The sequence below is a fragment of the Carcharhinus amblyrhynchos genome, chromosome 31, assembly GCF_965287045.1.
Source record: "Carcharhinus amblyrhynchos chromosome 31, sCarAmb.v2.hapA, whole genome shotgun sequence".
Lineage (NCBI taxonomy): Eukaryota > Metazoa > Chordata > Chondrichthyes > Carcharhiniformes > Carcharhinidae > Carcharhinus > Carcharhinus amblyrhynchos.
The window spans coordinates 727271-740763 of NC_137354.1; the positions used below are offsets into that span (position 1 = coordinate 727271).

The following is a 13493-nucleotide window of genomic DNA, read 5'->3' on the forward strand; positions in this document are numbered from 1 at the left end:
CAATGTCTTGTACAACTTCAACTAGACATTCCAACTTCTGTATTCAGTGTTGTGACCGTTGAAGCCAAACATGCCAAATGCCTTCATCACCACTCTGTCCACCTGTGACTCCACTTTCAAGGAGCTATGAACATGTACCCCTAGATCTCTTTGTTCTGTAACTCTCCCCAACGCCCTACATTAACTGAATAAGTCCTGCCCTGGTCCGACCAAAATGCATCACTTCGCATTTATCTAAATTCAACTCCATCTGCCATTTGTCAGCCCACTGGCCCAATTGATCAAGATCTCATTGCAATTGGAGATAACTTTCTTCACCATCCACTATGCCACCAATTTTAGTGTCATCTGCAAACTTATTAACCATGCCTTCTATATTCTCATCCAAATCATTAATGTAAATGACAAATAACAGTGGACCCAGCACCAATCCCTGAGGCACACCATTGGTCACAGGCCTCCAGTTTGAACAACAATTCCCTATAACCACCCTCTGCCTTCTGTAAAGAAGCCAATTTTGAATCCATTTAGATACCTCACCCTGGATCCTGTGAGATTTAACCTTATGCAACAACCTACTATGCGGTGGTACCTTGTCAAAGACCTTGTTAAAGTCCATGTAGACAACATCAACTGCACTACCCTCATCTACCTTCTTGGTTACCCTTTCAAAAAATCAAATTTGCGAGACATGATTTTCCACTCACAAAGCCATGCTGACTGTCCCTAATCAGTCCTTGTGTTTCTAAATGCCTGTTGATCCTGTCTCTGAAAATACCTTTCAACAAGTTACCCACCACAGATGTGAGGTCCACTAGCCTGAACTTCCCAGGCTTTTCCCTGCAGCCCTTTTTAAACAAAGGCACAGCATTTGCCACTCTCCAATCTTCAGACACCTCACCCGTGACTGTCGATGATTCAAATATCTCGGCTAGGGGACTTACAATTTCTTCCCTAGCCTCCCACAATGTTCTGGGATAATTTCATCAGGTCCCAAGGATTTATCTATCTTGATGCGCTTTAAGACTTTCAGCACCACCTCCTCTGTAACATGTACGCTCCTCAAGACATCACTATTTATTTCCCCAAGTTCCCTAACATCCATGCTTTTCTCAACAGTAAATACTGATGAGAAGTATTCATTTAGGATCTCACCATCTCTTGTGGTTCCGCACATAAATGACCTTGTTGATCCTTAAAAGGCCCTTCTCTCTCCCTTGTTACTCTTTTGCCCTTTATCTTTTGTAGAAGCTGTTTGAATTCTCCTTTGCTTTATCTGCCAAAACAATCTCGTGTCCCCTTTTTGCCCTCCTGATTTCTCGCTTAACTCTACTCCTACACTCCACTCCTACACTCCCTATACTCTTCAAGGGATTCACTTGATCCCAGCTGTCTATGCATGTCATGTGCCTCTTTCTCCTTCTTGACCAGGGCTTCAATATTCCGAGTCATCCAAGGTTCCCTACTTCTATCAGCCTTGCCCTTCACTCTAAGAGGAATGTGGTTACCCTGAACCCTGGTTAACACACTTTTGAAAGTGTGCCATTTACCAGATGTCTCTTTGCCTTCCCACAGACTCCCCCAATTAACTTTTGAAAGTTCCTGCCTAATACCATCAAAATTGGCATTGCCCCAATTTAGAATTTTAACTTTTGGGACAGACTGATCGTTCTCCGTAGCTTTCTTAAAACTAATAGAACTATGGCCACTGGTCCCAAAGTGATCCTTCAGTAACACTTCTGTTACCTGCCCTTCCTTATTTCCCAAGGGGAGGTTCAGTTTTGCCCCTCTCCAGTCAGGCCATCCACATACTGAATGAGAAATTCCTTCTGAAATTCCATCCAAGCCTCTATAGCTGTCCCGATCAATATTGGGAAAGTTAAAATCTCCGAGTATTACCACCCCATTTTTCTTCGAGCTGTCTGTAATTTCATTCTAAGTTTGATCCCCAATTTCCTGCCATCTATTTGGGGGCCTATAGTACAACCCCATCAAAGTGATTCCCCCCTCCTTATTTCTCAGTTCTATCCATGTAGACTCAGTGGCTGAACCCTCGGATATATCCCCTCTCAGTACAGCTGTGATGCTTTCCCTGATCAAAAGTGCAACTCCCCCTTTTCTCATCTTCTGTTCTATCTTTCCTATAGCATCTGTACCCTGGAACATTGATCTGCCTGTCCTGTTCCTTCCTTAACCATATTTCAGTAAATGGTATAATGTCCCAGTCCCGTGTACCCATCTATGCCTTGAGTTCATCTGCCTTGCCTGTCAGGCCTATTGCACTGAAATAAATGCAGTTTAATCTGGACTTCCCTTGCTCCGTCTTGCTTTTGCATGATCTGTCTGGTACTTGGATTATTGACATTGCCTTTACTACTTAATGTGCTCTCTTTAACTTCTGCGCTGTTCTCAAACTTCTTTTCTGTCTCTCTACTGCTTTGGATCATAGCCAATGCACATCTCATACCATCAAAGTTAGCTTGCCTCAAGTTCAGGATCCTATCTCAGATTTAACTGTGTCACTCTTCATTTTAAGGAAGAATTCTGCCATATTGTGGTCACTCTTCCCAAAGGATCTCACACCACAATGTTGCTAATTAATCCTCTCGTTGCACAATACCCAGTCCAGGATGGCTGCTCTCGAGTTGGTTCATTGACATGTTGGTCAAGAAAACCATCCCTTATACATTCCAAGAAATCCTTCTCCCTCACACTGCTACCAGTTTAGTGAGCCCAATCAATATACAGATTGAAGTCACCCATGATAACTACTGTACCCTTACTGCACGCATCTCTAATTTCCTGCTTGATACCATCCCCGACCCCTCTACTACTGTTTGGTTTATGCACAAATCCCACTAGCATTTTTTTGTCTTTTGGTGTTCCGCAGATCCACCATACAGTTCCACATCATCCAGACTAATGTCCTTCCTTACTTTTGCAATAATGTTCTCTTTAACCAGCAATGCTACCCCACTCCCCTTTCCTTTCCATCTGTCTTTTATGAATATTGGGTGGTGTTCCCACCCCTGGTCACCCTGGAGCCAGGTCTTCATAAGACGTAGGATCAGAATTAGGCCACTCGGCTCATCGAGTCTGCTCTGTCATTCAATCATGGCTGATATTTTTCTCATCCCCATTCTCCTGCCTTTCCCCAACAACCCCTGATCCCCTTATTAATCAAGAACCTATCTATTTCTATCTTAAAGACACTCAGTGATCTGGTTTCCACAGCCTTCTGGGGCAAAGAGTTCCACAGATTCACCACTCTCCGGCTGTAGTAATTCCTCCTTGTCTCTGTTTTAAAGGATCATTCCTTCAGCTTGAGTTTGTGCCCTCTGGTCCTAGTTTTTCCTACTGGTGGAAAGATCCTCTCCGCGTCCGTTCAGTCCAGGCCTTGCATATCCTGAAAGTTTAAATTGGATTCCCCCTGATCCTTCTGAACTCCCAATGAATATAGACCCAGGGTCCTGAACCATTCCTCATATGACAAGCTCTTCTTTCCAGGGATCATTCTTGTGAACCTCCTGTGGAATCTTTCCAAGGCCAGCACATCCTTCCTTAGATATGGGGCCCAAAAACTGCTCTCAGTGCTCCAAATGGGGTCTGACCAGAGCTTTATACAGCCTCAGAAGTACATCCCTGCTCTTGTACTCTGTCCCTCTCAACATGAATGCTAACATTGCATTTGTCTTCCTAACTGCCAACTGAATCTGCACGTTAATCTTAAGAGAATCTTGAACAATGACTCCCAAGCCCCTTTGTGTTTCTGATTTCCTAAGCATTTTCCCATTTAGAAAATAGTCTATGCCCCCATTCCTCCTTCCAAACTGCATAATCTCACACTTTTCCACATTTATTCCATCTGCCACTCCTTTGCCCACCCTCCCAATCTGTTCCAATCCTTCTGCAGCCCCCCTCAATACTCCCTGTAACTCTACATATCTTTGTGTTATCTACAAACTTAGCAACAGTGCCTTCAGCTCCTTCCTCCAAATTGTTAATGTATATTGTGAAAAGTTGTGGTCCCAGCACTGACCCCTGAAGCACACCGCTAGTCACCAGCTGCCATCCTGAAAAAGATTCCTTTGTCCCCACTCTGCCTTCTGCCAGTCGATCCAACCTTTGTCCATACCAGGACCTTACTCTTAACACCACGGGCACTTAAATTATTTAACAATCTCCTATGCGGCACTTTGTCAAGGGCCTTCTGGAAATCTAAATAAGTCACATCCACTGGTTCTCCTTTATCTAACTTTCTTGTTACCTCCTCAAAGAACTCAGATTTGTCAGGCATGACCTCCCCTTGACAAAGCCGTGCTGACTCAGTCCTACTTTATCATGCACTTCCAAGTACTCTGCGATTAATAATGGATTCTAAAATGTTGCCAATGACTGAAGTCAGGCTAGCTAGCTTATAATTCCCTGTCTGCTGCCTCCCTCCTTACTTAAACAGTGATTTTACATTAGTTATTTTCCAGTCCTCTGGTACCCTCCCTGTCACAGTAAAAAGTCTGACACCTAGCAGGTTAGGTGTAAAGATTTGCAATCTAATCAGTAATCTGTAAACTGTCTGTGCTGTTGTATGCTCTGTCTGAGGCCAGAACTCCCCATTCACCTGACGAAGGGGCTAACCCGAAAGCCAGTGAGTTTACTATCAAATAAATCGGTTGGACTGAAACCTGGTGTTGTCAGACTTTTTACTGTGTTTACCCCAGTCCAACGCTGGCATATCCACATCACCCTCCCTGTCTCCAGTGATTTCGGAAAGATCACCACCAATGCCTCCACAATTACCTCAGCTATCTCTTTTAGAGCCCTGGGGTGTAGACCTTTTGGTTTTCCCAGAACCACCACCTTAGTGATGGCCACTACACTCATCTGTGCCCCCTGACCCTCTTGCAGCCCTGGCATCCCACTGGTGTCTTCCACCGTGAATCCATGATCCCAATTACACAATATCCGTTAAAGACTGTCTGCGCAGTTAATTCATCCACCATATTCCAAATGCTTATCGCATTGAGCCTTCAGGTTATTTTGGCATTTATTGCCACTCTAGAATAATGATGTATTATGGCCTTTTTTGATTTTTTTTCTCTGGATTCTTTGCCTTCCATTTTTCCCCCCCTACCATCTTTTGTTTCTGTCTCCTCTTTACTTCCCTCTGATTTCCTGCATTGGTTCCCACGCTCCTGCCATATTAATTTAGACCCTCCCCAACAACACTAGCAAACACTCCCCCTCGAGCATTGGTTCCAGTCCTCCCAAGGTGCAGACCATCTGCATTACCATCTGATTTGTACTCGCCCCTATTTACAGTAACCATCAAATCTTTGTTGAGATGGGTTGCTTTAATTCCAGATAATTCTGGAGTTTGTGATTACCTGATTTAGCCTGGCTTTGTTGTTAGACTGCGTGGCAGTAAGGTTCACTAATTAATGAACAAGTCTGAAGTTCAGAGCACCTTGACCTGGCACACTTAGCTTAATGTATTGTGATTAAATGTGATAATGTGTATTGTAACATTCTTTGCAGCCTTGTATAAGCTTGCATCAAAATCTGCTACAGTAAATTGGATTAAAAAGCTACAATTAAAACTATGGTGCATTGATATCTTGTACCTGATGAGCAAAGCCTGAAGTTTATTTTGAACTCTGACCATATCCCTGGAATCCTGCATTATTTTCTGACAAAATGAATTATGTCACACAATCAGGGATGACTAGCAGTGCCACTATCGACTTGAAGTCTGGTTCAGGGAAGGGCCATTGATGATGAAATAGTGCAGTTAGCCCTTTAGCCACCATTGGGTCATTAGTCACGTAGAAACACTTGGTGGGAAATCATGTTGAATAGTCTGCTGAGCACTTTTTGATTCCCAAGTCTTGAGAATGTTTTGGAAGTTAAGACTGAATACACTGAATTATGCCTTGGAAAAGCAGCCAACATAATAATCAAGGACCCCACACACACCCCCAGAATACTCTCTTCCACGTTCCTCCATCAGGCAAAAGATACAAAAGTCTGAAGACACGTACTATCCAATTTAAAAACTTCCTGCTACCATCAGACTTTTGAATGGACCGACCTCATATTAAGTTGATCCCTAGCTATGTTCTGCACATTCTGCATTGTTCTTTTTTCCCTATGTATAGTGTATTTTGTTTGTTTAGCGTGCAAGAAACAATACTTTTCACCATATATTAATACATGTGACAATAAATCAAATATCCATCTTAGAGCAGATAGATGTCTTGTCCAAAAGGTGGCACCTCTGACAGTGCAGCACTCCCTCTGTACTGCACCATGATATTGGCCTAGATTATATGAGTAAAATTCTAGAGTTTTGCATCAAATTTAAGTAGTTTGGTAATAAGGGAATAATTTCAAAGCTGGGGACTTGTTGATTAGGTACAGTGAGCCAGATTGAGTTTGGATCAGGGGAACTCTGAATGTGTGAGGTGCAGGCTGGTTGGTAGTGTGGCATCTTCTCACCATCTGAGCAGAGCCTGTGGAAATTTCTGGGATATTTTTAGAAGTCTTGGTGAGATTTCTTTGCTCTCCATTATGGCTGCATTTAGGCGGCAAATCAAGAATGGAACTTCTGCGCAGCTAATACTGCCATAGTCAATCCAGTTCATGCCAGTATCTAGAATCCTGAGCTTGGCTGTTATAAGCTTGTAAAACTTAGTTTCAGCCGTGAAAAGTGAGGAAGTGGTGTTTGTTGATGGGAGATGGAGCAGAAGAGGCACTTTGGTTAATGTACATCTCCATTTTCTCCGAAACATGCCATGCCATTTTGTGTCATTACCAAGTTGAGGATGGCTTTGCAGTAAGAAAAATAAAAGTATGGGTGGGTTTTACTGTGTCAGTGCAGAATATCCAGGCAATGACAAGATCCTGGCAAGGAAACTGAGGCTGTTCATTCCATGCTGGCCAAAAGTCTGGCTGCCGTCCACTTCCTATCCTGGCTGTTCAACTTATTACTGAAGCAGAATTTGGTTTGAATTCCTTTTTAAATACTTCAACTGAATGAAGAAGTTATTACTGCCAGTGAGTAACATCACTGAGTGCATCCAAGGTTTTACTGCTGTAGTCCACCAACTTGGATTGTGGATATGTAATATCAAGCAGCCTTTTTATCCCATTGTGAGTGAGAAGGACTCAGTGTGTATTGCATGTTGACTGGTGATTTGCACTCGTTTTCAGATTCGCTGGAATTCAGTGATGAGTCAAACTCCATCTTTTCCGATGTTGGTAGGAAACCAATGAACAGGCAGGAGAAAGCCAAGGAAAATACCAGGAAAATTTTCCATGGACCAAAACGGGTAAGAATTTCAAGCTGCTGGCAAACTGGAATGTGCCACAAGGTGATCTGTCCTTCTCCGTGCTTAGTTAGTACCAAGTGTTTTATTTACATCAGGAGTGTTAAAGCTTTTTTCTTGCTTGGCTACCCAACTATGTGCCATTGAACCTCCAACCATGTATAAATTTTTGCTGTGTTCCAATTCTGCTGTGTGCCTCAAGTTATAAGTAATCTAATGCTACCATTAGTGTAAAAGGTCATAGCAACCACCTTGCAGTGATAACTTGAACTGACTGTTCCGGAGCACAAGGTGAAAAACGAGTAAAGCTCAGCAATGAAATTGCACTTAGCCTGTGGGATTCCTACTTCCATTTTCCTAATATTCTGCACACTGGCTCTTTCCTTGCACGTGCTGGATCATAATGACCCTGACCCATTTCTTCCTGGTCACCATCCCAGACTGTGTGAAATACATGATAGCTTGTGTTTGTTAAATTTAAAGTTCTGTATCATTTGTTGCTTGCTCAGCCATTCCTGTCTTGTGAATGTTTCTCCTGTACTCCTGATGTTGCTACTGGGATCTATTCAGGAGCAAGGGAGAGGGGGAGAGAAACTAAGAAGCAACTGGTTTTCTTGAGAGCTGCAGTGTTGACCTTTCTGAAATTGACAACTGGAGAGAATGGCAGAACACCCAGCTGCTGCTCTGGGGTGTGTTGATCATGTGAATGGTTTTGACTTCAGACTGTAGCAGCTTTTTCCTACACAGCCTGAATAAAGAGCACTGTGGTCCTGCTAAGACACCTTCGTATTGATTTGCAAACAAAGCTGCCTGATGATGTCAGAATGGATTAGATCTCATTGTCCCAAGACAAAATTTGAGCCCTTGTTTTTTCCACTGAAGTTGATGGTTGTTTTGATGCAGTAAAACTGATATTTCTGCTGAAGAAAGAGCATTCGGGTAATGTTCCTGCATTCTTTCATCTTCAATTTAAAGTGATTCAATTAATCTGTATTTTAGTGGTTCCAACACTAGAAAAGTGTGGTGACCAAGTGTTTTTGGAATTAGGTTAGTTGCATGGTACAGTTATTCAAACCCGCACCAAGTTGTTGTACTGAATTTAATATCTTGTCATTTGTGGACCATGAAAACATCTGATACGATGCCACCTTTCCCATTCTGGTTTACACATCTCTAGTCTTGCAGTACGTGAGATAGACAGTGATTATTACCTTAGGACTACCACCAACATCCCAAGGTACAAATATATTTTTAAAAATATCCTGCAATTGAGTCCAGGATCCAATTACAGTTTGTGTTGAGAGGGGACAGGGATATTGGTGAAACTTGCTGAATAGGAATTAAATTGGGTACTGTGCCAATTTAATTGGGACAGTATAATGTAGATGTTTGGAGCTTAATTAATGAAATACCTGGATCATTTTCTTTATTTTAAAGCACAAGTGCATAATCGCGAGGAGGAATACTGTGAAGCAGGGCTTCATATTTGGATGAGCTTCATAATCTGCAATTCCAGATGGAGAGAGAATTGATCACAAGTCAGTTAGTCATTACAACACCCTATGGAAGCTTTATGTTTGTACTTGGCAAAGAACCACTTCATTGATAAGTGTAAAAAGTCCTTCAGTAAATGGTTCTGAGTTGTAGTATTAAGTGCTTAATAGGATGCAGAAACATTTTTTAAAGTTCATTAATTGAGTGCCCTGATCAGTTCTGTATTGTTATATAAATGGCTGCTGTTACTTGGACACTGTGGTGCCAAATGGTAAATCTTCCTGTGACTGCTGGTGAACAGATTTCTATCCACTGCAGAGTAAATATTTCAATCTCTCTTTCCTGCTTCCCCCACCCCAACCTCTAACATATGCTCTAGTTATCTGAGTAACATGATGCGTAAGTGCGACACTAGACCAGATAGTAGATGATGCGTGCCAAATGCTTTCATCTGACATGTTATTTGAACAACTGAATTTATTGTGGCCATGGATGTAAATACTCAGTCATAAGGGGCATGGCTAGTTTTGTTGCAAAAATCTTGCTGGGGGCATCATTATAAAATTAAGAAGTTGAGGGAAGGGAGAGAAGAGGAGAATTAGGAACTACATTGGAACTCCCAACTGCGTGGTAGTGTATACTTTTGAAACACTGAATTTGGTCAAGTGGATTTATCCCTACAGCAATATTAATTCTAGAAAGAAGGAAGGAAAGTTGGAGGAATACACAGTTAACAATGTTCTTTCACCTTTTCATGGCTGCCATGAGGTCACAATGAAGAGGAGCCTGTAGATTACCTACCACAGGAGGGGGTGGTCCTGGGATGCTGTGGCGAAGATGAAAAGTTCTGACATTTTAAATAAACCAAATGCTGGACTGTGAAAAGGACAGTTACAGTAAACAGGAAAATTGACTTGGGTTCAGCTGTGTCCAGTTTCAAGACTTAACCAATAAATATTGCAGCAGTTTTCAGTAATTGGCAAAATGGAGAGCGAAAAGAGGTTAAAAATAGCTGCAAGGCACAGATTCAGTTGGGGTGTCTGAAGGCTGTTCTTCCACAGCCAAACACTGAATTTGCCTAGCAATATAGCAAATAACTTGGGTGTGTCTTGTCCACAAAAGCAGAACAAATCCAACCAGTTACTGTCCTGTTGGTCTATTCTTAATTATCCGCACAGTAACAGTAACGGAAAATGTCACTCACAATGCTGTCAAGTAGCACGACAGCAATAATCTTCTCTCTGACACTCATTTTGGGTTTTGCCAGGGCATTCAGTTTCTGACCTCATTACAGCCTTGGTTCAAACACAGACAAAAGATCTGAACTCGAGGTGAAGTGAGTGTGACTGCCCTAGATATCAAGGCAGCATTTAGTTGAGTGTGGCATCGAGGAGGCCTAGCAAAACTGAAGTCAGTGGGAATCAGGAAAAACTCCATTGGTTGGACTCGCATCTAGCACAAAGAAAGATGATTCTGGTTGTTGGTCACTCATGTCAGTTCCACAACATCACTGCAGGAGTGCTTCAGGGGACTTGGTCATCTTCAGCTGTTTCATCAGTGACAATAAGGTCAAAAGTGGGAATGTTCACTGATGACTGCACAATGTTCACCATTTGTGGATTTGCGGCGACTCGTACTGGAGCAGTACATGTCTAAATGCAGCAAGGCCTGAACAGTATCCAGGCTTGGACTGACAAGTAGCAAGTTACACTCGTGCCATAACAAGTGCAAGGCATTGGCCATCTTCAGCAAGCAACAGTCTAACCATCGTGCCTTGATATTCAATGACATGACCAACGACTGACCAAATAGCCTGCTTCCCTTCCAGAATCATTCATCCCTCCATCACCGATGCAAAAGGTAAAAGTTGTGTGTACCATTTATGAGATGTATTGCAGGGACTCACCGAGTGGTTATTCCAAACCAATAACCACTACCATCTGGAAGGACAAGGGCAGTGGATGCATGTGAACATCACCTGGAAGATCCCTTCCAAGCCATGTGTGATCCTGGCCTGGGAATATATATCCCAGGCTGGGATCACACTGGGTCAAATCCTGAATTCCCTCCCTACCAGCACCGTGGCTGTATCTGCACCTATGTGCTGCAATGGTTCAAAAGGGCAGCTCACCACCACCTGCTTACGGGCAGTTATGGATGGGCAATGAATGCTGGCCTAGCCAGCAAAGCATAAGTCCCTTGAATGATTTTTTTTTCAAAAGCTGCACATCATCCAGAACAAGGCAGCCAATTTGATTGGCATAGCATCCACCACTTCAAACATTCACTGTTTCCGCAACCGACACTGGCAGTAGTGTGTGTCATACAAAAAATGCATTAATGCTCAGGGCTATGGAGATAGGGTGAGGAAGTGGGCCTGGATAAGATGCTGTTTCAGAGAGCCTGTGCTGACTTGATGGGCTGAATGGTCTCCTTCTGGATTGTAGGGATTCTATGGATTTTCACTGCAGCTACTGATTAAAGCTCCTTGGGTAGCACCTTGTAAACCCATGATCTCACTGCCATTAAAAGGACAAGAGCAACATACATAGGATTATCACCACCTGCAAATTCTATTTGAAGCCATATATCATCCTGACTTGCATGTATCACTGTTCCTTCATGATTGTTGGGTCATAATTTAGGAACGATGTCTCTAACAGTGTTGTGGGTGTATCTGCACTACATAAACTAAAGTGGATCAGCACCATCTTCTCGAGGACAATTAGGGATGAACAAAACTGCTGGCCTAGAGATCAGTGCCCATATACCATGAATTTAAAAAGGTGCTGGTTTTCAGAGACATCTCATTATGGGATGTGTGAGAGAAGAAGCCAATGTTAATTGTAGTATATTGTATGCAGGTGGGAGGCATTAACTCAGGTTTAATTTGGAGATTATTGAAACGTGATGTGGTTGAGTTAGGAGGTTTGTACTTATAATGTTTCACTAAGTAAAAGTAAATTTAGTTGTGGATTGGATCCAGTACTATCCTTTGCCAGCTGGCTGTATGGAAATGAATATCGAGATCTCCGTAATAAAATTGGATCAATATCTGGCATAGGAACACATTCAGTTGCACTGATTGGCAGGTGAGCTTGTTCTGTTTTTCTGGCTGAACATTTTTCTTTGAATCCACTTCTGGTGGGGAGACTCTGAAATTGCACTCTAAAGGAAATAATGGTTTTTGGTACTAATTAGCCATAAAGGTTTCCAGCATGGAAACAGGCCCTCGGCCAACTTGTCCATGCCGCCTTTTTTTTAAACCCCTAAGTTAGCTCCAGTTGCCCACATTTGGCCCATATTCCCCTATACCCATCTTACACATGTAACTATCTAAATGCTTTTTGCAAAGACAAAACTGTACCACCTCTACTACTACCTCTGGCAACTTGTTCCAGACACTCACCACACTCTGTGTGAAAAAATTGCCCCTCTGGACTCTTTTGTATCTCTCTCCCTCACCTTAAACCTGTGCCTTCTAGCTTTAGACTACCCTACCTTTGAAAAAAAGATATTGACTATCAAGCTGATCTGTTTCTCTCGTTATTTTGTAGATCTCCATAAGATCACCACTCAACCTTCTGTGCCCCAGAGGAAAAAGTCCCCGTCTGTCGAACCTCTCCTTATAACTCAAACATCAAGTCCTGGTAGCATCCTAGTAAATCTCTTCTGCACTCTTTCTAGTTTAATATCCTTTCTACAATAAGGTGACCAGAACTGTACACAGTATTCCAAGTGTGGCCGTACCAATGTCTTGTACAACTTCAACAAGACATCCCAACTCTTATATTCAATGTTCTGACCAATGAAACCAAGCATGCTGAATGTCGCCTTCACCACTCTGTCCACCTGTGACTCCGCTTTCAAAGAGCTATGAACCTGTACACCTCAATTCTTTGATCTGTAATTATCCCCAATGCCCTACCATTAACGGAGTAAGTCTTGCCCTGGTTCAGCCTACCAAATGCATCACCTTGCATTTATCTAAACTCAACTCCATCTACCATTCCTCAGCCCACTGGCCCAATTGATCAAGATCCTGTCACAATCCGAGATAATCTTCAGTATCCAATGTGCCACCAATCTTCGTGTCATCTGAGTGACCATGCCTCCTATATTCTCATCCAAATCATTAATACAAACGACAAGTAACAGTGGACCCAGCACCAATCCCTGAGGCACATCGCTGGTCACAAGTCTCCAGTTTGAAAAACAATCTTCTATAACTTCTGTCGTCAAGCCAGTTTTGTATCCACTTAGCTACCTCATCCTGGATTCTGTGCGATTAACCTTATGCAACAACCTACCGTGCGGTACCTTGTCAAAGGCCTTGCTAAAGTCCATGTAGACAACAGCAACTGCACTGCCCTCATTGACCTCCTTGGTTACCCGTTCAAAAACTTAATCAAATTTGTGAGACATGATTTTCCACTCACAAAGCCATGCTGACTGTCCCTAATCGGTCCTTACATCTCTAAATGCCTGTAGATCCTGTCTCTGAAAATACCTTCCAACAACTTGCCCACCACAGATGTGAGGCTCACTGGCCTGTAGTTCGCAAGCTTTTCCCTGCAGCCCTTTCTAAACAAAGGCACAACATTTGGTACCCTCCAATTTCAGGCATCTCATCTGTGACTATCAGTGGTTCAAATGTTTTTGCTAGGGGACCTG

At 42.7% G+C, this 13493-nt stretch overlaps 1 protein-coding gene across 1 annotated transcript in view; it reads left to right on the forward strand.

The window, feature by feature from the left end:
• Nucleotides 1–13493, forward strand: part of LOC145360575 (wings apart-like protein homolog) — a 217520-nt gene that overhangs the window by 98632 nt on the left and 105395 nt on the right. Inside the window, exon 4 of the mRNA XM_080215902.1 lies at nt 7210–7328. Within this exon, the coding sequence (XP_080072028.1) occupies nt 7210–7328 (119 nt within the window). The remainder of the gene's footprint in view (nt 1–7209; nt 7329–13493) is intronic.